General features: G+C 38.5%; 1 protein-coding gene across 5 annotated transcripts in view; it reads right to left on the bottom strand.

Annotated features, from left to right (window-relative positions):
* The window catches only part of SATB1 (SATB homeobox 1), a gene marked incomplete at its 5' end in the record, with an annotated part of 70,281 nt that overhangs the window by 22,421 nt on the left and 21,429 nt on the right, over window positions 1–26,431 (bottom strand). For all 5 annotated transcript variants that reach the window (XM_080340559.1, XM_080340560.1, XM_080340561.1 and 2 more), the window contains 4 exons: window positions 3,675–3,830; window positions 12,120–12,332; window positions 20,714–21,168; window positions 23,796–23,907. In XM_080340559.1, coding sequence (XP_080196685.1) covers window positions 3,675–3,830; window positions 12,120–12,332; window positions 20,714–21,168; window positions 23,796–23,907 — 936 coding nt within the window. The remainder of the gene's footprint in view (window positions 1–3,674; window positions 3,831–12,119; window positions 12,333–20,713; window positions 21,169–23,795; window positions 23,908–26,431) is intronic.

The raw sequence follows: 26,431 nt of genomic DNA, 5'->3' as shown, positions 1-26,431 counted from the left end.
CTTTCATAATTACTGGAATCAGACTGTCAGGTTATAAATCTAATAAAACCCAATATGATTAAATTGTAAAAGTAATGCATAACACACAAATGTATATATGTGTGGATTCTTTTCATTTTGACTTATTCAGGTGTGCTGATTAGATCTTAGTAAACAATATTGTTAGTATTGCTCTTCTACCACTAAAAACCACCAACCTGGGAGCAGCCAGAAAGCACTTGGTAAACCTTTCCGTCTTCCATTTGCACGTATTTTTCTAAAGCTCTCTTTTTAACATAACTTACCAAAATATACATTAGGCAGACAACTTGCAATAAAAATGTAAGATTTTAAATACTGACGTTAGGTGTTTTGCCAATTACAATTCTAAAACTCCCCAAAGGCACGATGTATTCAAGCAACTTGAATTATAATATCTTCCTCAGCTCCTCACTATAACCATAGTAACTTTTAAAGTATATATTTTGAATTCAGCAGAATTTGAATTTATTCTGCAGATTATATATTGATCCTTAAAAACATAGAAATTTCAAAGCGTACAGAATGTATACATTCCTATATGCAAAAATAATTCAACATTTGAAGGAATCTTCTAGCTAAGTCTCCAAACTTGTGCAAACCCATGTGCCAGCTGTAGCCCTTTTTCTGCGGGAAAGCCAACAAACTGCCAGCCAAGTGCACCGTGAAACTACGGGTACACAAATCATCTCTCACCTAAGCCAGGGCGTGGTCTTACCAACACCACTGCCATCTCCTCCTGCCCCCGTCACCCTTTCCTTGCCCTGCGCTATGACCTCTGCTGCACCAAGCCCCTGTAGGCAGTGGGTTCATTGAGCATCAGGTCCTCTGTCAATCAGGTAACTCTCGCCAAAGGCACTAACACAGCGCAAGGGAGGATGCTCGTTTTTTGCCTCGGCGCTACCTAAATAGAAACCTCCGTGGCGCATCATTTAACAGCTCTTCTGCACAAAGTGCTCTAGTCAGCAAAACATTATCTGCAGTCTCCTGGCTCAGGCAAGCCCAGCCACCTTGCAGATGCTGGCTGCTTAGACACCCAATTTAATGTTGACTTAAATCAGTTCCTTAAAAAAACAAACAAAAAAAAGGCCCTCCAGCAAACAACTATCTTTGTCCATTGGCAGAGCTGTTTTAGGTCACATACTGCCTTACACCATAACTCCAGACTACGCTCAGGATTTAATCAAGTTTTTATATCCAAAATAAGATAAGAGCAGCAATGTTCAATTTTAGAGATTTTTAAAAACAAAGCTGTTAACCAACATGTCATTTTATATTATGTGTCCTCCAGACTTTTCACTGTACCTGGAAGTGATTATCCCAGGATTTCCAGTTCTGAGCAGGAAACCAATATCCCCAAATTAAACAAAACAAAACAACAAAGGAGCTCTCTCAAGAGAGGTTCTTTTAAAGAATAAGTTTGGGCAAGCCTCTTTTTTTTTGTGCAAGGGAGACTTCTTTGCCTCATGAAATATTTCTCAGTACCCTTCACAAGCTCCTATGCAGAATTTTTTACAATACAGATATTTCCTTTAATATACGTGGCTTTTGCTACGTATTTAAAGCTTATTAATTGGCTGACTAGTAGTCAACTGGTTAGAGAAGACTCAATACATTCAGTTTACCTAAGAGGTTACTTCTCTGAAGCAGCTTTCTATTACAAATAGCACTTAGGCTAACTACAGACCTGAAAGTTTGCTTAAGACATAAATTAACATTGCATTGCTTAAACTGGGGAGAAAACCTCTGAGAATACAGACATAATCTCCACAATAAAAGGGAGAACTATGTGTTTGGTGTTGATTGTTTTCTATACTTGCTAGCAAAGTCTGTACAAGAATCTAAAATTTATACCAATACTCTAAAAAAACTGCACTGCATCCTCTGGAAGCTTCTGTGCTTCACTTTGACTACCTGTCCCTTTTAAAGTCAGCATTGGAAGAGCTGTCCCGCCTAGAAATTTTTAGACTATGCACTTAAATAAATACACTATCATACAGATCAGATCAAAATTACATGGACTGATAGATTGGCTTCATAACTTAGTTTTGCAGAGAACTGAAATGGAAAGGTGAAGGTGTAGAAAATGGACAGTTCTCTAACCCCGAGTCTTGACATGTACATAAAGACATCTGAGGAGCACACAGGTTGGAAGCTGCTGTAACATTCTATCATAATTAGAAACATTTCAAGAGCCCTGTAATTTCCAATCAAAATTACAGTAATTTCCGATATACAAGCCATGATTCATGACAGAATTTTTACATTTCATGGGAGATTATAGTGGCCTGATGTATGACACACTGAGTACAGCACTAACATAAACAATTCAGTTTAATGTTTAAACAGCACTTGGTGTTTAGAATCGCACAATAAAAGAAACATATTATTGTAGAAATTATCACTTTGACAGTGATTGAAGGGTAGGCAGGCATGTGGCCTATAAAGCTGTAATTTTTACAGTCCACAGCTTGAGTTTAATCATTTTGATATAACATTTCCAAAATATCCCTTTAAGTGCTCCTTACAGCATATAACTTAAGAGACAACATCCTTTCTGTACAAAGAAATGCAGCAAACTCCAAAATGTGAACAACACAGAAGTCAAAAGTTAAAGACTATTAAAAGAAAACCAGCACTAAAATGCTGACAGCCCAAGAAACATTCATTGGTCTAACTGATCATTATCAGCTTTCTGTGGAAGATGTATTTTTCTATGAAGCTATTTTAGAAAAGGAAGAATGACTAGTGGACTTAACATTTAATCTAACCTGAAAATTCAAGATTGCAAACATTGGTGCCTCTATGATTTCTTTCAAGCATTGATATAACTGCATGTAGTCTTTCCCATTTTTCTATATGTTTTTCCTTTACTTACTTCTTTAGTACATTCTCACTCAAATCAATGGATTTGCATACTCCAGTGATCTTTCTCAGAAGACATGTTGCTTATGATAATCAAACCCAACAAGTGCCTGCTGATTTCGCCCTCTTGCCACTATACTTGACAGAAATTCTTCAGTTGAAGAAAACAGAATAGGAAACCACACAACCAAGGCTTAAAACTGAATATGCAATATTGTGTGCACACACACAAGCAACCATGCAGCTATCATATTCCACAAAGATCACACATATTTTCTCAGACGCAACTTGTATAACTAATTTGTTGGGTTTGGTTTTGTCTTGTTTTTGACGTGGACTGTGCTGCCCCACTTCCCACGGACAGTGGGTCTGACTAAATATTTTTGCCAAAAAAAAGAGAAACGTTGTGTTCCGTGTTGCAATGTATGTAATTGCAAAACACCAAAGCCTTGAGATGAATTTGGCAGCAATAAACAGAGCTCACCCACAGCTTTTGCCATATCCATGCCAGCTAAGAATTGATGAACCTGATGCTCTCCGAACCACCCAAGACCCACAAAGGCATCTTGCTGGTGGGGAAGAGGGAGGGATGTGTCATGGGAAGCCGCTTCTCACCCCTGCCTGGTCAAGGGAAACCAAAGGTTTCCTCTGGACTCAGCAAGGAGCTCTGAGTTGCGGCTGGTGTGCTAGCCCGGCTGCTCATTGTAACTCACAGGGAAACAGATCAAAACCGGGGAGGCAGGGAAATAATCACGCAGGACAGGGAGGCCGGTGCGCCCCGGTAACTTTACCTGGCTTTTGGTTGCTGCAACCTTTGCAAACAGTGCTTGGGACACCTTGGCTCTCTTCATCTCCTGCTGAATCTCATCGTAAATGGAAGCATTAATGTTCATGGAATTATTTTCTGTTTTTCCATTCCTCTCTGTAGCAATGGTAGCAGTTTTGACCTAAAAAATACATTTTATGAGACATTTTTCATTATGAAAATGTTATTTTCTTCTGTTTCCCTCCCCAAGCAGTTCCCTTTTCCATTTTATTCAATCTTGCTCTGATATTCCTTCAGCTTTTCAGAGACTTAATGTTATAAGTTATCCATGGTTCAGGCAACTGGGAAACAAGAAAATTCAGCATATTGTAAAAGGTGAGTGCATCTGAAATTCAAGTTTTCATTAACTGACCACTGTGAATTTCAATGTCATAAAACAAATTAGGTGGAAACTTGTCAAACAGACTTGTAGAGACTTGTGAATCTTTACATTATTTCCTTGCCCCACGTAAATTAAGCGAAAAATATAAGTGCAGCATAAAAGAATTTTTAATGAAATAGAAACCAGACAGATACATCTTGATTCATGCTTTAAGTCCAGTAGTCAAATGCATGATAGTGTAGAAAAGTCGTGGCTTTAGATTTAACTTTTAAAAATATTATCTCATCAGTTTAATTCTTAAGCTGTTTTGAAAAGAGTAATAATTTAGAATAATGCATATTTTAACCACCCGTTCATGAAATCAAGATAGGGCTTTCTTAAAACTATCAATTCTAGTTGTATTTCACTTACATACATCAAATATTTATTCTTCCTGCAGTCCAGGTTAAAAAAACAAACAAACAAACTAGGATGAAAACAAGACAGAATGATTACACTACCATCTCTGTGCTGCATCCGTAGCATTAAGGAAAACTATAAAAAAATACATCAGTAGTGTCATGATGTGACAAAGACTATCCTTTCCTTCATCCCTTGTAAAACACCAAGAATCATACCACCAAGGTTACAGGGTAGTTTCTGCAATATCAGTTGAGAGGCACAAAAAATCAGCAGGTACTCAGCTCATCCTACAATATTCTCAATAGTTAAGGGTATTGTCTTTCTTTAGCATCTACTCTTGCAACGCTTGCCCAAGATCAGTGGACCTAATGGACTATGAATCCTAAAGTGGACCATAGGAAAGGAAAGACTGGATTTCTGCCAAGAAGCTGCAAGGTGATAATGCAAAATCAAACCTTTAGATTTCAGTTCAAACCTACTGGTTCATCCTGATGTTGTTGAGAGCTGAATTAATTTAGCCATTCAGAAGTTGCATTTCTAGTCTAAGTTAGTCATTCAGGCTACCTCTAAATCTAATGGATGGAACTTGGCACTTCCAGAGGATGATTCAGCCTATGTGTCTAAAACCACACTTTCACTATCAGTTTAATCCAGTGCAAGTCAGCATCTTCCTATGTTCTGAAGTCCCTTGAGGTTCAAAAGGAAATCATGATAACATGATAATTCATTTTCTAATCTCACTCTCTATGAGCTTTTATATGTCACAGGTCTCACGCTATGAGAGTCAAAGGTTTTGGGTGAGAGACTTAGGCAAATCATCAGCCCATTTTTGCCTAGAAATGTCACGCTCAATTTGTGTTAACTATGCTCCATAGTGCTTTTAAGATAAAATAATCTAGCCCAGGAAGTGGGAGCGCATGCCACTTTTGCTGAGCCTGATTTGTCTATCAGGCTTTTCAGGAGCAGTGCTAACACATGCCCATTAGCTGCGAGGGCCAAAACCCCAGCAAGAACAAGGCGTCTGCACACACTTCCGCCTGCCTCCTTCTCACAGGTGTTAACATTTCCTGGTGTCTGAAAACAGGAGTCTTAAATAGAAAAGGGAAATGAAGAAAAAATCCTAGAATGTGGAATACAGTTTATGATGTGATTTGCTATCATCTGAAAGCAACCATTACTTTGCAGCCGTGACCTGGAGTTCAGATGTTTCCTTTTCTGAAGAGTGACATTTTACAGGTGACACTGCAGTAGAGGATGGCCAAGCCTGGGCCACCAGCTGCTCAGAAACATTTGAGGCACCTGGCTATGGGCAGCGTGAGAAGCAGCACCACAGAGCAGGAAAACACACGCCTCACACTGGGCAAATCTGCATGGAGCCACAAGAGCAGGTGCATCTACTGAACACCATACAGTGAAATAATTTGAAAACTGCAAAATCAGTGGTAATTTTATAAACTTTAAATAAAAAAAAAAAAAAAAGACTCAGTAAAAGATAACTGATAACCAACAGGGATGTTAAATATACAACTGGAGACAGCCTTTTCAGCTTGCATGTGAAAATCATGCTAAGCTGAATTAGAAAATTAAAAAGTGCTGGTTTTGTCAACACACCTTCTCCGACCTCGGGTTTAAATTTTGGCAAAGTTATTTCATTCCTTCCCGAAGAAATATTTCTAACTTGTAATTAACCTTTGAGGGTCCTGAGGAGAAGACTAGAAGATGAAGATATTCAGCTAGCATACAGAAGTCCACAGTATCTTTTGGGAAGGAAACACTTTGCTCTTGTGATCTTGATCAAAATGTCTCTCTTCTGTAAGCACTGCCTTTTTGATTGCTACTCAGCTTCAAAAGACAGCTTCACATTGTAGCAGTACTTCATGGATCACTTAACTGAGCTGTGAATGCCCGGATCATTGAAAAACAAGACTCACATACCATGTTGGAAGCAACTTAAAGTGTGCATCTTGTTCCACACTTTTCAATGCCTAGTTCAATACAGATATGCATTTAACACAGAATTACTAAAAATCCTCATTCTGGTTAGCAAATCACATCTGTCTTTATACAGGTACAACAAACTCAACAGCATCTAAAATATCACTGAAGTTAAAAATAACAAACAAAACCCCAAATTCCTATTGCCTTCTGTTGATACTGAATTAGGAAGTGAATAACAGAAGACACTAATATCTGCATCAAAAAGCCATATTAGCCTGAAGAGCTTCAGGAGCTATAAAATGATGGGTTTGGGGATTATCAAGAGTTGTTGTTCACAGCCATACCCTTTCCCTCTCCAAATTACATCATTGGCCAAGTATAAAAATTCTTCCCCCGCTTCTTAATAATTTCTCTTCAAAGATCAGGTATAGACTGTGGCTGGACTAGATGGACCATTGGTCTGCTCTGGTCTGATGAATTCCATGCAATAATGCTAATTAACCTCTTGGAGAATATCCATACATAAAACTGTTTCATAATTTATACATAGCAAGCATCTAGGCTGTTGTGTTGAATTTAGAATTGAGTTCAAGACAGAAGCTGTTTGAAGCTGGGTTGAAAAAACACCCTCCTCCTCAAAAAAACCCAACAGAAAACAAAAAAGCCTTCAACAGTGCAACTTCAGGACTTGGGAGAGGAGGTGGAAAAAGTATTCGTTTTGGAGAGAAAAACAAAACAAAACATAATCTCTTATCTCATCCACACTTAAGCACAACCTCCCACCCCACCCACACTTTTAGCCACATTTTCTGTTTAGGAAAGAAACCATACATCATCTACTTTTTTTTTTTTTTCACAGTAACCAAATTTTTCAACCACTAACTGAGCAGAGGAGCATTCTTTTACAAACGAAACACACAGAGAATCAGAAATTTGTTTGGCCATCTTCCTATCACAAATCAATTAAGTCTTTTAAAGACACTTGAAAAAAAATGACACATCCACCCCTTCCTGGCCTGCCCAGATGTATCTTCTCATCAAACAAGACTGATTACAGTAGCAAGAACTTCAGGATTAATTCCATTTTCCTAAACAAAGGACAGGTTGTTATAGAAGGAACAACCAATATGAAGAGGTTTTCACAAACAGGGAAGCTTACTTCTTCCCCATCGAAATCGAAAGAAAAAAAATCTTCTATAACACATTCTCATAAGTACTGTTTTAGCTTGGGAACAAAAATCTTCTTTAATCCTGGTTTAGCTTTTAATATTACATTGTACATTAAAATTCATAAAGTAGTTCATTCCAGGCAAAACAAACTACTTTTCAGTTCTGCTCTGCAAATAGCACAGGAGGTAAAATAAATGCTGTTGCTTTCAGAACAGCTTTTATCAGGACAAGGTTTACTACTCCATTATTACAGTGGCGCCTGGAAGTGCAGTTATAGTTAAGTGTCAGGGTTTCCATTAACTCTCCTCCATGGTGGTTCTTGTGAGGGGGGGGCAGCGAGAGGGTTGCATGTATTATTTTGTTCACTTTTACTTTCATTAAATTGCAACTTGGCACAAAGACTATCAACTTAAATCTCAGATTTTGCAGACATAAAAATAAAAATTTTGCTGGTGGTGATGTATGGCATGTGTGTGTGTGTGTGTGTTTGAACTCCAGGCCTCCACTGTCAAATTTTACAAGAGCTGGTGTTATCCATAGTTCCTTGCAATACAGGTTCAGTGGTCCTCAACCCCCAGCAAGGCAGCGTTCTCCCCAAGACCAGTCTTTCAAGAGTGACAACCTATCTCTAGGACCCAAGCTGAAATTGCTTTAGCAGGAAGGAACTGTAATTTATCTGTAGTCAGAGGGAGGCCAGGATTACATTTATGAAAATGAAGGGTTTTGTCAACTGAGTACCCAGAAACATGACTCACGCAAGATTTGTGGATACTTCTTAAAATTATATTCTGCTCCTGATGTTACACATACTCTGTTTTAACACAGAATGACGGGCCCCAAGAGTTAGAACAAATTTTCTTTTGGTAATTTGGGTGGTGAGAAGGATTTCTTCCTCTGCCCTGCTGAAATGGAAATGACTTGTCCTGAGAAGGAAGTGTTCATAACTGCAGGATGACTAATGAGCTTTAACCAGAATATCTTGGAAAAAAAAAGTCACCTGTCTCCATCCTCCTGCCAATCTCTACTAAGGAGGAGGGGGTCCTTTCTCCCTCACATCCCAAACTACACTGATCAGAGGGAGAGGACAACTCTAGCACCTCCATGGGGAGCTCCATCCAACCTGAACATAGCTCCACACTTGGCATCCTCTTATTCCTGCACAACATGTAATAGACTTCTTCTCTGAACTTGACTTTAGGGATATCCAGAAAGGTTTTGAAGAGGGAAAAAACAAAACCAAAACAATAAAAGAAATTAAACCATGTCTCCATGCAGTACCTACCTGATGGAGATGTTAATATTTATAAATTCCACTGCCCCAAGAAAGAGCCTGACAGACAGGCTTCTGCCTTATGTGGCAAGATGAACAATGTCCAAGGGAAAAATTCTTGTGTATGCCACCTCCTTGTGCTCAGTTCACCAGTGTGAAGATAGTAGCAGACTTACAACTTGACCAGCTTAGAGGGTTATACACATATCCCAAAAATTCATGCATTAGAAGCTAATGATTTCAATTAAAAAAAAAATATAGTAATAATAAAAAAAAAAATGCTGGTTTGTTTAAGTCAGAGAGAAAGGGAGAAATAAGGGGGACAAAGAGCTTCCTAAAGGATTTCAAAAAAGAATTGGAAATAATCCAGGTACATTAGCTCAAGTAGCAACTAGTAAGAATGCTGTAAAAAATGAGATAAATTCACCACAGTTCCTTCTAACTCAGGCATCAGGGTATATGCTTGGTGAGTTCCTACTATCCTATCAGACCTCCAAGGTCACGCTTTCTGTTTTAGTACGTAACAGCATGCAAAATTCACACAGAACAAGCTCAGCTGCTAAATGGTTAAGTCTGCTCTACTGTCTGGCCACCAGTTGGCAACACAAAAATGCAAAATAGATCCTTTTCAGGATGTTTATTTTCACATCCTCTTGAAACTGATAACTTGCAATTGCAAAATAAACCTTCATGTGTGGCATATTAGCTCCCATTTTTCATGGTTTCATAGTTTAATTGTTTCAAATGATACACTAGTCTTAAGATTTAATATTAAGTATATTGGCTCTTGCATAAATTCTGTTCTCAGGATAAATGGTCTGTTTTGTCTTTCAGTAGTTACCCAAGAAGCTCACAGCTAAACTATAGACAAATATTGTACTGGATTCCTGTATAATGAACTTTGCATAATTGCTTATAATAAACTTAGTAGTAAGGACACTAGTACTTTTATTTCCTTAGTATCAAATATTCAATAAACTGTGGACACATTTAGGGGAGTATCAAAGTAGCAGTCTGCATTAATAATTTTGCAGTATCCTGACTATAATTTATTTTTGCTACAATTTGTAAAGTTATACTTGCCAATGGAACAACTAGAATAATTTCATTATTATTGCTACCATTAAGTATTATACTTACGTTACCAACACGGATATTTCAATTTTCAAACCTGGGGCTCTGAATATTTAGTAGCAGGTGGCACGTGCTACACATGTTTACAGGTGGTTTACTCTGGCAATGTGTAAAAAGGTCACATAGAATCCCAACTCAGATGTTTCTACATCCTTGGTCCACCCACTAAGTAAAGTGCATATGTTTTGCTTAATGACAGAGAGCAATACAACAAGTAGAAAAATAACTATTTTGTCCTGTAGGTCTCAAGTATTAATCTGAAAGGTTTCCTTGTTGATCTCTTTTCCTTTTGAAAAGTATCATAACAAAACCTTTTGCTGTTTCCACTTCGAACTGTCGCAATTAGGTTAACTATACTCCTGACTCTCGCTAAAAAAAAGAAATGTAATTATGAAGAAGAGCACAGCAGAGACAGATAGATTCCCCCCTCCAGCCCCTAAATTTGGACTTACAGTATGTTTTGTCAGTTAAGAAAACCCCTAAGTCTCACTTTCTTTCTGGCTGCAAGGGATTTATACAGTTTAAAGTGTGAATTAAAACCAATACAAGGACTACCTCTGACTTGACATCCTTCTGGAAGGTCCTGTAATTAACTCTGTTCTTTAGCTGTGAAATTGCCCAAGACCACTTGAGACAGAGTGAGACATTACCTTGGCAGAAAGAGATAAGTTAAGAAGGAGGGTTAGCATTTGCTCTGAATTACTTGGGCTGTGGGAGCAGGTAAAGATATTAAAACAAACTCAAATGTTATTTTAAACACAGTTATCTACATTTAGTTATTTTCCACTAAAGCATTACTATGTAAATAGATTCTCATCTTTTATCTTGAAGAGTATCTATAGTGGATTTCACAGACTAAACTCAGTTAATGATAACAAAACTAGACTATTAGCACAGTCTGTTCTTTCTGCTAATTTTTTTTCTCTTCTTGCGAAAAGCACTGCAGCAGGTTAAAGCGATCTTCTGTCCTTCCTTTTCCTACAATTTTGTTAGTCATTACTTTAGTGTGGTCCTTAGTATCCATTAGCTGCAGGAAAATTAGAAAAATAATCTCAAGGGATTTATAGCATTCAGAATGGGTATGGAATATAGTCATAGACACAAGCCTAAGCTTGGTTAGCAAAAAAACTGATCTGCATTTATATATTCAACCACCACGAAATTCTCACAATCCTAAAGCCTTGTTTTGTAAAGCAAATCTGGACTGTGTATACAGCATGATTCCCATATATCTGAAGATCAGTTTGGTTTTCCCTTGCATAGGCACAACCTTGAGCCACAGCAATTCAGAGTATTTCAGAAATGATACAGTTTTTTGGAGTGTTTAATTCACAACCGTGTTTCTTCTTTGTGGATATCCTGTGCATTCCTATGGCTCACATCCGTATTTCTCATGTCCTCACACCAACATCAGTTTCCTTGACAGACACAAGGACTATACCACTGAATTTCTGGATTCCACTCTATCAAACTTTATAATTTAGGGAGAATTAAACATTGGTTTAATCCCACTACATTTTACAGAAATCAATAGTGAGTTTCATTTGAACAAATACTAAACAAAGCTTTAATGAGCATATCCAAATCTTTCAGAGCAATGGATATAGCAAGTCTGTTATGTTGTCCAGTTGTCAATATTTGACCTGGTGGAAGTGTGACCTGCATTTTGGGATGGAGTCTTCTTTCCCTCATCCCTTTAATTTTACCTGTTCGTTTTCTGGAAGATAATTTTTTAAGTCAGTATGATGTACTCATACTTCTGCTTTCATTCCCACTCATTTTAGCAGTCCAAATCCTTCAAAATCCCTATTTGAACATCCAACATTAAAAACAACACTTGAGAAGTATAGGGAAAAATAAGCTCACTAAAAGCCAGCATCTTCCAGGCCCAGCCAAGCTTGTGCCTCAGTGAAACAAGGAAATAAACCAACTCAGTAGGGGCCATAATGGATAGAATTTATCTTAAAACTAGAAAATAGGTAGTAATAAACTGCTACCATCATCCATTATATTTTTTAAATTAAATTTGTGATACGCACTTCAAATAATGATTCCACGAGCATTTAAAAATGCAACAGTGAAGGCTTTCTTTTTTTTTTGTAAGAAAGGTACCACCCAGCAGGACAGCAAGAAAACGCGACGAGCAAATCTCAAAGACAGAGAGAGTGGTTTACTTGTGGAGGCCGGCTGGGCGGTGTGCTTATGAGTGGCGCAGGGCCCATCGCGGAGGCTGCATTCAGGCTCCTTTCCCTTTCGTCCTGGTAAATCCGATCTCGTTCGGCTTCTGGCAGCTGCAAGAAGTTCTGCATAGCCCGAAGGTTTACCAGCAGGGACTGCGAGGCAGTCTTGGGATCCTCTTCCTTTCGGAGGATTTCTGAGAGCAAGCCCTGTAGGGAGAGAAGAAAAAAATAGGCTGGAGAGTTAGCCTAGGTGAGCGCCTGTAAAACCCTGCCCTGCTTATCAGTCCTTTTCTTCTTTCCACTGGGCTGAAAATGAGAGCAGCAAATGCACTGTTCACTCCACATAGGAATATATTAATGGCAATTTAGGTAGCAGAGAGCCTCAGTTGTACCCTTAATTTTATTAAGCATCTGTTTTACATACAACATAAACTGAATCTGCCTAATAGGTCTCCTTCCTTTTACTAGCTTAACTTGCCATGAAATCTTTCACAGTCAACAATCAAAGACGTTAAGAATAAGCAAAATACAGATAGTCCAGAGGCATGACACTGGAGTGTTCTCAGGCTTCCCAGAAAAAATGCATAGCCATCCAAAAAAAACCAACCAGTCTTTCTGCATTTCTAGCAACTTAAACAGTGATATTTCACAACTCATCTGAGATGATAAACTCACAACGTTCCTAAAGTACTGCTTAACTAATGCGGGTCCCTAGATTTTATAAGTCAATATTTTGGTTTTGGAGTTGTATATTGGAGTTTAACAACGAACGAGGAAACTCGCTATTGGATGCTCCCCCTTGTTCCCTCACCAGGACAACCCTAATCCCCACCTAGTCCATCACCTGGGCTATTTATTTGGGCACCTGCTGTGCAGGTTCAATTTCCTAAGTCCACTTGCCGTTGCTGTCCTTTGACCAGAGTCCAGCAACAACAGACAAAAGCAAGCACTGGGGCATGACAGGAAAACAGCAAACAGGGCATCTGTAGCAGTGAGCTGAAGATGAGCAGGCTGCAGACCATAGGGTGCTGCCAGTAGCTTATACAGACCACACCAGGTTTCCTATGTAATCATTTCATCTTGATTCTCAGCAATAGAGCAGGCCAGGCAGTCTGGGACACCTAATTAAAAGATAAAATATTTATGAACCTGTGAGTGCAACTAGAACTTTAATGCCAACAGGTTCTTGAAATCTGCCCCCTGCCAAATTGTCCTTTCAAATATGCCAGGCTACAAAATACTCCACTGTCGTGAAGCAACAAGGTGGTGACATGAAAATTAACTTTTGCAAAAGCAAATGTAAACTTCTTTTTAGAATAACTACTGTTGCCATGCTGGGACAAGGACAGGGTTGGTATAGGAGGGTTTTATTGCTAGCAGGACAAGGGAACATGGTTGTGATTTTAAAGGAATAACACAACCCAATGTTTCTTTTCCTGAAGAATTGTTTTAAGTTAACTGGGGTAATGGAGGGGTGAATGGAGGGAAGGAGGCAGGTAATAAAAAAGCTAAAAGGAACTAAGAGAGTCAATCCTGACTGTAGATACCCATTCCTAAGAGATTGCAACAGAAAGCTATGGCCCAAGCCTCCTCTGTAGGGAAGTCTGATGCTCACAGCACCTATGGTAGTTGTCACCTCTCTCTAAGGTCTGATCCTACCAGGCAAAAGCCCCTTACAAAGGTTCTGCTGCAAAGCTGCTGCTCTCAGCTGTGCTTAGCCAGGGTCGGAGATCACCCAGGACAGCTCTGAGCTGTGCATATGCCCCATTGCCCCTCCATCCAGAGGCAATGGGGATGGAGATGCTACCACTACACTGGGGCCAGTGCGATTCTCCTGTCCCTTTCTGTGCTTGCACACATAAGAGGGAATGGGATGGAAAACATAAAGAGTCTCTCCAGCACTAAGCAGGAAAGTAACTTGGAGGAGGATTAAAAAATAATGATAATCCTGAAGGATACTTTCTTACCACTATTCTTCATCCCTCCTATTTTCTGGTATCCAGGTAGAAACTACTCAGAAGGTAAACAAATGAGTTACAAACAAAAGTGGCATTTGAGAGGAGTATAAGTTTTGATTTTTTTTCTTAACGATAAGTCTAATAATAAATTTACTTATGAGCAAATACGAAAATTAAATTATCGCCTAACATTGTTTTCGACTTCTAAGTTCTCAAACTCACAGTTACTATTGTTCGTCAGTGATATGGTTACACGACCCATCCTCTAAGGGAGGCAAAAAATGATTTTGTGCCACTGGAGACACGGCAAAGCTGTCTGCAGAGCACAGGATGTATGACGGAGGCGTAAACACATGTGATTTCTGACTGCTACTGTGCTGAAAACAACCCCACCAGGATTAAAAAGAAAAAAAACCCTAAACTCGAGTGGAGTGATCACTGGCAGGAGAGGAGACTCCTTACTAACAGACAGCCCACTGTTAGCCACAGGAAATGTCCTTGAAAAATACTTTAGCCCATAATAGAAAATGTTTGCTTGTACAAGCCTTTGCCACATAGTGGGCAGCTAAAAAAAGCAGAAAAGGCTGTTTTTCTTGTGTAACTTTCCCCCTGTCAGTGAAATTAGTAAACAAAGAAAATTGTTTTTTGTATTTTTCCTGCGTTTGTCAGTACAACCATTGCTGCAGGACACCTCTTAGTGATTAGAAATGCCATTAAGTATTAATTCCCCTCTCCTTCCCTCATCACTGCCATGACTCTTTGCATGAGCTGGGAGCAGAGCAGAGGAGGGAAGATGAGAGAGTGAGGAGAAGACATGGAGGAGGTGTTTGCTTCTAGGAGCTTTGAGCCTAGAGGTCAAAATATGTGAGGAAATAACATTAAAAAATAAGGTGTAGTACCAGGTGCAGGCAAAGCTTGCCTACCTGCTTTGCCTGTTTCAAATATTACTTCATTGCTACTGCTTCAATTTTCTGAGCACAAAACTTCAGCTAAAGATTGTTTGACAAGATGTAAAATGGGAAAATCCTAGAAAGAAAATATCAGCTCTCACATCCTGCCCCAAGCTGACGTGCAGAGATTTATTGTTTGTTTTACCAGGCTTGAACTGGTTTGCCAAGACACAAGTGTTGGTGTGATGTCCTGATATTGTACCTCAGGTTGCATAAAAGCTAAATGCTCTTTTGCATTGAGATTATATATAATAAACACTGTTAGGATCAGAGTTCTCCTCACTGTTTCTCACTTGTATTCTTTTTGCACTGAAAATGTATTTTCTTAAAATGTTACCAGGTCCTACTGAAAAAAAAGTTTACATGTCATCACAAGTATAATTTATTCCTAATTGCACAAAAATGTTCAATAAATATTATCAAGGCTTTCAAAAACCAATTATGAATTCTTTAAAAATGGAGATAAATGAAAGTGTCTGCCAATATGAACAAAAACACTGCCTGTCTGGCCCCCAGTTTGTCTCCTCTTTGAACGTAATCACTGATTGAAATAGATTTTATCAGCTTGATAGAACTTCAAAGCTCCCAGAAGAAAAATGCAATTTGCCCAAACCTCCCCAAAACATACAGAACATCCCTGAACGCTATTCCTCTCCATTGCAGGGTGTTCCCATCCCATGTCCAGGCAGAAGATTATTTGCAAGCCCCACACACAAGCCTGGATCCCTGCCAGGCAAGTTATAAGCAGACACATTTATCTATGTCGCTTAGTAGCAAGAGGAGAGCTGTCATGATAGTGTAATAGCACCTTTTTACCTTTTATTCAATAGTGATATGGATAGTGTGCTTTTTCTTAAATTACACTACGAAGAATTATATGAATACAGTGGCAATTTCTGTTATACTTAAGCAGGCAAATTTCTCTCTACCACATAATTTACAGAACTCAAATTCAATAAAACATTACATGATGGTCCATTACTGTTATCAATTTTGAATAATCCATCTTCATTTTTCATTTTACTGGAAAATAAAGTGTGCCAAAGACAAAGTGGAAGAAAAAAAAAAAAGTGGCTGAGAAGGTGGTTTGTGTAAACTTAGATTTTTTTTTTTTTAAATTACATGGAGCCGTTTACTGCATCTAAGCGTTCTCTCTCAAAACAGCAATTGCCCAGAATTAGCATGAGCACAGTCCTAAATACACAGAAGTTTTCATGTATGAGAAAAGGCATTACACATGAATGAAAGGCAATGTATCCTGGCAGCTAATATTTTAAACAAGTATGGAGGTGAAGTAGAAAGCAGGGGAGAGAAAAGGTATCTGGCAGAAACACTGAGAAGTACTCCAAAACCTTGAAGTGAAAGACCACCACTGTTGGGAAGAAGGAAAATTACAATCGTCAGATATGGAAAAAGCAGCAAAAAGCACTTCCCCTCCTTCCGCGAAGGTGGAGCCGAGAGGTCACCTCTGTGCAGGAGCACCCGAGTTCACGCAGTCAATGTTGGGGTTGAAAGCGAACACAGAGACTGACAGCCCCAAGGAGCCACAGTTCCAACCACAACCATGACTAACGCAATTCCTCGCTCGCGCGGTACGTGCACGTCACCCTGCCATGCACCAGGTTCAGCTACACCTTCAAGTCAAATGTCAGACCTGATTGTGGGAACCCAAGCTTTCCGTTCCCTGACTCATGTTTACATTTACAAACACATGACAGAAACAGTGGAGGAGTTTGTTTGTTTAGGGCTCCGAAGGTGGTTCAGCAGAACAAACGCCAAAAAGAACAAAACGGAGCAGAGATACTCACAGTTTAAGTGCAAATTTGCAGAGGCAGATGAGCCGCTCTGCTGACAGAAGGCTGGGGCAGAGGCTGGTGTAGGGCACCATGCTTTGGGGGGCTTCTCCAACACATCAGTGCTATCACCCCACAGCTGCTTCCTGCCACCAGGGCTAGAGAGCTCATCGTAAATGCCATTCTCCAGCCAGCAAAGTGCAGGAAAAAAAATTAACTTGCCCTTTTAAGAGAGCAGAGGTGTCTGCATGGTGCACTGACATCGGCTGGAAAAAATACTGTGTTTATTAATTTGGTCAAATGGCGACTGGAACAAAAGCAGCTCAATTTACCAAAATTACCCTAGCAAACAGAAAGATCAGTAGACACATTTGGTAGCCATGCTTGAGGCGAAACTCAGGTCTGGTAGCACAAGGCCTGACTCAACAAACCTTTCTACCATGCACTACGAAGAGGCACTAGCAGCATTCCATCTGTTTCTTCACAGCCAGTGAGCTGGAATTGCCACTGCTGAAGGACAAATGCAGCTTCAGACCCCACTGAGATCTGAAGGCTTCCTTAGAAGGACCATTGTGCAGTTTCTCATGAGGAGATGTGCTCCACCCTTCAGAACCACTTCTGCTGCCTACAACAATTGTTCTATTGTGGACATATAGATACTAATTTTCATTCAAGTTATAGCTTTTTGGACTCCTCTTTGATGAAACTTTGCAAGGCATCTTCCTGAGAACTACATATTTTTGAAACTACCATTTTGAAGTTAAGGGTAGGGGGGAAGCTATCCAAGAAAAGATTAAGAACCCTCTTTCAATTTTCTTAGGTGTGGCTGAGGGTTTCTTCTACCTTATAAATAGATGAGAATTTAAAGAAAAGACACTTTAGTTTTCAGAATTTTACCAGATTTTTCCTTTGAGCCAAGAAAAGTGGAAGTATTTCTAGTCAACAGTTTTACCCCAAAATCAAAATTTCTCAAAAATTAGGGTCAAGTGTTGAGTTACCACACCAAACTCATACAATCTCCCAATCGCACCCAAAAATGCCACCAAATTCTGCATTCATACTGCGGAGCACAAGTCTGTAAAACAAGACCTGCCAACATCTTCAGCAATTCCACCAAAGTGCATTTTTATTGCCAAAATATGAAGCTAAATTACTCTTAGTTTATAGTTCACTTCCTTCCTTCACTTTTATGCTGAAAGCAAATCTCTCCCCCCATCTGAGATGGTATCTTGACATCAGGGTTTGTTTCTTTTTTTTTTTTTTTTTTTTTTTTTTACACAGAACTCCTAACCAATTTCAGTGAGATCTTTTGCCTTCAGAAACTGATGGCATGATACGGTCCCTGGACACAGCTCAAATATGCTTATGACAGTTTAAAAAATGTCAGTGGTAAGCCTGAGTTAGCTTCTTATCTCAGAAAACAGCAGATGAATTTAAACAGGCATTTCCACTTGCTCTAGCCAAAAAAAAAAAAAAAAAGACAAAAGATATTATATTAATATTAGAAAATAACATCAAAATATCATCAGCTATTAAAGTGCTGCCCTGATTTTTGTTAAATGTGATGTATCCTTGAATAACCTGAGATAAATTTTGAAGTACAAGTAGTAAAATAAATTCAAGTGCTTTCTTATAAGAATCACTGGTATCTCTATCTGTATTTATACTTGGACATCAGCTGTTACTGTGGGTACAATTAGCAGTTTTCAGTTTTGCTAAGGTGAATGTGCTTACAACAAACTTCTCTGGATTTCAATGGGGCTCCTTTTCATATTAAAAATATGCTGAGCTATTTCTTGGCAACACTGAAGCTAATATTGCCTAGGCTCCCAGTATTTTTCCTTTCTGTTCCCTACGTTTGCCACAATACATAACAAGTACCGCAAAATCTTAGGTAGCTAACTGCAAATACTAATTTGACTAGCTAACATAATTTTAGGATACAGGGATACTACTCTGTGTTCTTCGAGTAGATTTGGTTGAAAATTGCCAAAAAATATTACATATATTTCATATATTTTCAACGGTATTTGTTTTCAACGTTCATTTTGGGGTTTCCTCCCAGTTTTGGGTCACTTTGAACATATTTTACCAAGCTGGTTAACCACAACATCTGTGGAAGAATTTAACTTCAAACAAATATTTAATAACATTTGCAGTGAGAAAAATATATAGTAATCAGGAATCAGTATTTACACCAGAAATCTGGTTCTACAGTTGCATTCATCACATCTAAGAGCATCTTCTTACATTTTGTCATATAAATTCAGTGTTCGGTCAGAACCTACCATCCTTGTATTTCAGGCAACAAATACTGTTCATGCACAAACGGTAGAGACCAAATGCCGCATGCAAAACCAGTTGACAAAAACATGAACAAACAACTTTGGAGCAGGGAGGAAGCTGTGAGAAAATAAACTGCTTTTAGGTAAGGCTTTCTCAGAAGTATCTAATAAACTATTTACTTGGCTTTTTTCCCAGGTAAGATGGCAACTGCAAACCATGGTAACTTGAAGCTACTATTACGTTTTTTCAATACCTGATAGCATCAATAGTTAAAATATTAAGCATTGTATTAAATGAAACTCTATGTCACTTATTTGTAAATATAACAACTGACACTGCCTGAATCTAACTTAGGAAAGTAATACTTGCATGAGTTCAAGTATCCCATGAAATCTGGTATGAGAGACCCAGATCTTGAAAACCTCCTCTGCTGTTAGGAGGAAAGACACACACAGAGCTCTACTTTCTTTTAGTTAAAGGGGGATGTAAAATTTTTAAGGTGATAACAATACAGAACAATTACAAATGATATGCTGATTCAAACCTGGTAACAGTGCATTTGACCTGGAATTTTTATTCTTTAAACTATGCAGGGAGAAACATCAACATTTTGAGAGAAGCCCACATAATGATTTTTTTTTAACTGTATTCTACAATGGACAATTATTTGTTGCTTAAGTTTAAAAATGTGGAATCCAAAGCAAATTTACCTATATCTTTTTAAAAATATTTCATTAAAAAAAAAAAAAAATCTTGGTTTATTTTCTGTTAAAACAGACTTCTAAAATTTTGAGATCTTATTATTTGCATTGGATATACTGACATTTCCTCCATAATTTCTGCTTGATTAAATTCCATGCAACATGGCATTAAGTTAAATTCATAGAGCAGAATAAATTATAACAGGGTTAGCTTCGAAAATAGGTGTAAAAAATAACACATTTTAGTGTTACTTATCAGCTTTGCTAAGGCTAGATTTTTTTCTGCATTGAAGAGCTGAAGTATATGTTCCGATGTGGACATTAGCAATCTCAGCAACTAATGTTTTTGCCACAAGCTACAGAAATACATGAAAATAGTAGATGGCCTAAAAATAAAGCTTTTATTTTTAAATCTTTTTGGAAGCCTGAAAAGATGTTGTTAAGGCCTTAACTAGAAAATATTACAAATAAATGCAAACATGAATAAAAAATATCATTCTCAAGTATACCTGTGAAATAAAACAGGTTGTTCAGTACATGCGTGTGGTCAGTACAGGTTATACCTTCACAACGCAAAAGGCAATCTGTTGAGGGACCTTGTGAATGGTTCTGTGTAGAGCTGCTCATGTCTTTCCCAGGGAAGATTAAGATAATCATAAAGCATCACAACTGGAGAGGAATCAAAGTGTCTGAAAGAAAGTGGGTATTGCCACAAACCAATCACTGAAGGTTTCTGTACTGTATCAACATGGACTCTGGTCCTGCAAGGAAGCATGGTTCCTTCATAGGAGCTAAGTTACAGGCAGAAATGAGAAGACAGACTTAAAAGGTGATATTTACTAAAGAGAGAGAAAAAGAAGAGACTCAAGTTTAAAAAAAAAAAAGAAAAAAAGGACTGACCTGAGTTCGGTTAAAAGCCACACGTGCAAATACTGCCTGTGAGATTCCTGCTCGTTTCAGTTCATCACGGACCCACTGGTAGATTTCGGAAGACACCTCTGTGTTTGTAGAGACCTGCTGCTCCAACGGCTTGTTCATGGATCTACTGACAGGAGGAGGGTGGTTCAAGTACTGTTGGTTTAAGGACTGCTGGGCTAGAAGTCTGTTCACTGCATACTGCTGGTTCAGCAACTGGGCCATTACCAGCTGCTGATTTACCAGCTGAGGGCTAATGGGAGTAGATACAAGTCCAGGGTGCAGGTTTGGAAGCGGGGTCCGAACTGATGGTTGACTACCATGAGAAAGCTGAACAGGGGATGGAGGCTGTTCGGCTGTGTTCCCTGGGACCGGCTGCTGACCGAAGTTGACATGGTTGGCACCTTGCTGGGACAGTTCAGAAAGGCTATCCATCTCAACTATGGTGGAAAAGAAACATTGAAAAAGCCAATATTAAGACTGAAAATCACAAACTTTGTGCTCCCTGTAAGATGAGCTAATAAAAATAAATATGAAATGCCGTGTTCAGGTTTAAGCTTACTGTACTCTCCAGCTTAGATCAGCAGGCCCATAACATCCCTATTGCAGCTATTTGCCTTCAAAATTTAACTACGAATAATGGTGTAGTGGATATTTTTCCAAAAAAAAAAATCCAGCAAATTGCCCATGATCATCACTGGGCCATTAGAGGAACCAGTAGAACATCAGAGGCAAACCTATGTGCTGGAAATCACATACGACGAACTTCCTGAGAATTTTGCAAAAGCACAATGCAACTGAACCACGAGCATGAGGCTGCAGAACGCATCCCTGCAGTGATGGATGCAGGGGGCTTCTGACAAGGCAGTTGGCAACATGAGAGGGGACAAAAGCGAGAGAAGGGAAACCACTCCATGCACTGCAGAAGATGCAAGTGAAACAGTAAATGCATCTGCGCAAACGGCAAGGAGGGCTATTACAGGAAAGCACGCCCCAAACAGAGAGAATCGCCCAGTGACTGGTTTTGTTCCTCTCCTGGTGTCCCCACTACAACATCTGCAGTTCCCAGCCACTGGAAATCTGTAACTAGTAGGGTGGGGTGTGGACCTCCCCATGCTCTGCTAATTTCTAGATGCTGCATCAATTGTACAGGACTGCTAGGAACTAGTATAATTTATGTAAATTACACAGATGGGCTGCTTTATCTTGCAACCATGTATGCATGTTTTTTTTCAGTGACTTGCAACATGGTTGATTTTTTTCTTATGTTAACTCATCTGCCTTGACACACCCTCCTTTTTAATTAACAACACAGTTTTTTAAACTACAAGAGTGCTTCCAGCTCCCCTCTTGTGCATGATGAGACAATATAAAATAACCCTAGGCTGAAGTAAAGGAGTCTCCTTTTTATCAATGTATATCACTCTTTCATTTTAAACAATCTCAGTTCTAGAGCTTTAGCAATGCTGGTCTGGAAATAGCTTTAAGAAAATATGCTTTATCTGAAAACCAAAACTCTAGTATCTTCATAAGTGGTGCAGCAATTTTTTCCTTATATTAGTAAAACATATTTTTTTTAAAAAAAAGGCAGCATATGAGTTTTTCATAGTAATTATGATCTTCACTAACAGTCATTCAGTGCAAGACCACCCTTTCTTCCACAGGGATGAGAGCTGGAAGAAGAAATCAGCACCTGGATCCCCACCTGCAGCCCTGCCTTTCTCCTCTGTCCTATCATGGGCAGAAAATTAGAAAACAAAACAAAACAAAACAAAACATTGCACTGTTCTGCAGAGCAGCCTGGAACCCATAGTGTGGATCAGTCCCCCAACAGAGCACCCAGTGCTCCTCACCCATGTGGCTTTAGGGACAGTGCTGCCTCTTCTTCCAGCATTAGGTTACACAGGAATATACAAGCACACGCATATTTCCTATGCACTGGCTTCATGGTCCCTGAAAAATGGATGGTGAACCTGTCTTTGCAGGTCACGTAAGTCAAATTTTGCAGGGCTAGCCCAAAGCAGGAGCGCCAAAGCAATGCAGGTGGGAGAGGATGCTGCGGAAAGGTCACCCCCCAGGCAGGTGCTCTGCACAGGGACCATCTGAAACCAAGTGAAGCCTCGCCACCGACTTTGGTGGTCTCAGAAGAAGGGTTTGGTGTTGTACAGAAGGTACGACACAGATAAAGGAAAGAAGTCGCCTTATTTCACTAGTGGAAAGTAGAGATTAACCCAAGCGGGGCATTCACTTGGAACAGTAATTCAAGCAATTATCACAAAAGTGATGCATTGTCTTCATTACAGCCTTAAGCTATAAAAGGCAAAGAACCTGTTTTGGTAGATGAATTATTTGCTTCAAATACAGAAAGCTAAGTCAAGCTCAAAATTCAGTCCAAATTGAGGCCCCATTTCTTCATTCTGTTGAAACCTACATAGAAATTTTCTGACATACAGTGTTCAAAATTATGTTAACAGGTTTAAGAAATAGTTTTAAAAAGGGACATAACAGAAAGATGAAGGTATTACTGAATAATTATGTCCCACTGATGGATTTTTTTCTCTGTTAATTTATTCATATTTCCTACAACAAGAAAACAATTGTCATAATAACTATTTGTTAAAATGAATTGAAATCACTGTCCCAAAGTTAGAGAAAGATGTGAATTTCTAAAATCACAGCATTCTTGTTGGAAGGCAATGATAGTTATAGAAGCCTGTTTCTTTAAATATACATTAGCCAGAGCGAGAAAAAAACACACACATGAAAAAAATCAGTCCATCACAGTTCCAGAAACAGGTTTTTTAAACAATTATTCTGGATGGTAGAAGATCAGATTTACAGAATGACAGCTTTACATCTCTGGAAACCCAAGTCAGTTTGGCTGTTTCAACAGCAAATATTTATTTAAATGAATTCTTTCACTATATATGTACTTTCTACATCTACTCATCAAAAGCATCCTAAACTTATCGTGAAGGGACCTGGCTTCTTATATGACTATGACAGACCTCAACATGACACATAATGGTATGTATCCACCATCACAGCAATTTTTTTTTTTGCTTACCCATCATATCTTTTGCCTTCTTGAAATGTTTATACCACCTTCCAAATTCCTGACATTTTGCTGCTGAGACATTTGCATAGTAAGTGCTGTTCACAATGGAAGAAATCATACTCTGTATGAAAAGGGGAGAAGAAAAAAAAAAATCTGTAATACAGAGCAGTACAAGTCAAAGCACAAATTATTTCAAATGTTGAAACCATTATATTTTTAGAGTTTGAGAACCATATTGCATTTTCAATCCTAACGTCCAAAGCCTTTTAAAAAACTCATTAATTGAGCATTAAAATAAACCAAGGTATATTGTAAACAGGAGCAGAAAAAGCAGGTGTACTATGGGAAGAACAAAGTTATTGATCAAGAAACATCAGGTAACGGGATGTGCTCTGGATGGACGATGCTGATCTTGAAAGTGCATGTTATTTGTACTACTTCTGCTTTTAAATTTGATTCACCCTTCATGCACCCACACAAGTTTACAGGTATCCAAACCCTACACTGACTCTAGAAATGCAAGCAATGCCCCAAGTTATCCCTGCCCACTCCCTTTGTGCCACTTATCACAGGGCAGACCCCAGAAAATCATAGGATGAAAGTTTATCTGAATGACCTACTAGTAGGATAAAATAAGGTGGTTTATAGTAAAACAGAATTTTTATGTAACAGCGCAAAACAAACCTAGACTTGCTTTTCCTAAACAGAGTATTTTAAGTGATTTGCAGAAACAGGCTTAAGAAAAGCTCTCATTGTCATGCCTAATTCTGTAACTGAATATTCGCTGTAAAATAGACTAAAGGACGATACAGATATTTTTTTCTCAAAGGTTCTCAAGATACCGGATAGCTACAGTGAGAAGTTTACCTTCTGCTCGGTTTTGACCAATTTTTAAATAGGGGAATTTACAATGCATAAAATTTTCAGTTCCAGTACATTCCTTTACAAAATCAATTAAGACTAAGCCTTGCAAAATGAGATAATGCTCCAACTTGAAAATTCTACTCAGTATATGAAGTATGAACAACAGAATTTGCAAATGTAATTTCAATAGACTGAACTTTGCCACCCTTTAGATTTCTATGTGGAAAGTAGTTACTTTTAGCTTAGCTACAGGAATTGTCCAGTGTACTAAGAAAATAACGACGGTGAAGAAGACAAAGCCTTGATTATTACGTTTCTTTGCTATTCAGCATGTAACACTTAGCTGTATTTGTGCTGTCATAAAATCGATGTAGAGCATCAACCCTTTGTTACACAAACTGCTATAACCACTAGAAGAAAGAGTTTGGAATAAAAATGCAATAAATATTACTATAAGTCTTCTTTTATAAGGCTAGTTCAGCTTCTGAGTAAAAGTACCTTGATTATTGATCTTAGTGAAGTTCATTATAACCATATTCTAACGTATTACTCAGTAACATACTATTTGTGGAGGCTCAGAATTGCTAGAGTGAGGCAGTATTATTTATGACAAATGTGGATACCCTCTACTCACCAGGCAGCTATTTTAATGTTTCTCTGAATCACCAAAATTCTTACCATTCCTTGATATTCATCTGGCATTTCTGAAATTAGCTAGAAGCCTTTGTCAGTGGTATAAAAGGAGAATGAACTCTTAATAGACTACTGCAACTGTAGCCTGAATGACCTGAACCAAGCTCAGCTGAACCCAATTTCAATTTCCAATATAATGGTGGTATCATTAATGTCTAATACTTCCGAAATTATTGGTTAAGTTCTTTTACAGATTAAACAATTTTAAACAAGGGAACGTGATACATAAGGTGTGATTTCACAAGTGCTTTGGATCTGAACTGGTAAATTATATGAATGCACAGTTACTGTACATGCAAAACCTGCAGGTCTGCACGTGTGAAACGGGGAACTGCACATATAATGGGCCATCATCCCATATTAGCCTGTGCATATTTTGCGGATGTCATTCCGACTCCAGGGCAGTTTTCTCTCATTTTACTTTGCCCCTTTCGGATGTCTTCTCCTGCCTAAATAACTTTAGTAAGTACGAAAACATGTACATTAATAATAATTTTAGCAAATTACCTATTGTTGATGAAGGTGTTTGTCTAGGATTTCCTAGTCCTCCCTTCCACGTCATTTTACAAAGAAGATATGCCAATGATGTGGCAGTTTGTGACATCACTTGCTTCTTCAGGAATAAATTTAATGTAGTTACTTTATTTTACAAGCAAATAGGGGACTGGTCTATTTAAATAACACTGCCAGGAATTTTAGTTTCTTTGACACTATGTGAATTTCAGGCTCTGATGGCTAATATTGAGATTTTACTCTAGCGCTTCAAAGTAGATATAAAAAAAAACTAACACAGAGACATTAACACACATTTTAAAATGAAAATTATCTTGCTTTTTCTTTGAGAACACTTCACGCAAACATTCAAGTGATATTACCTACTCTAAGAATCTTCATCAGGAAGAAACAATGATTTATTTACTAATTCACTGAAGGCAAAATTTTACAAGCCAGATAAAATATTACTACCTTGTTAACTCAGAAAAATAACCTGACAACATTGAATTTCATTGTTTCTATGCTTTATTCATTATGTTGTCATCAAACCTGCAGTCACGTCAGTGCAGAAAGATGCAATTTGCTATAGAAAT

The sequence above is a fragment of the Nesoenas mayeri genome (assembly GCF_963082525.1).
Source record: "Nesoenas mayeri genome assembly, chromosome: 2".
NCBI lineage: Eukaryota > Metazoa > Chordata > Aves > Columbiformes > Columbidae > Nesoenas > Nesoenas mayeri.
Note: the sequence above shows the minus strand (reverse complement) of the source record. Positions and strands in the feature narration are given on the sequence as shown.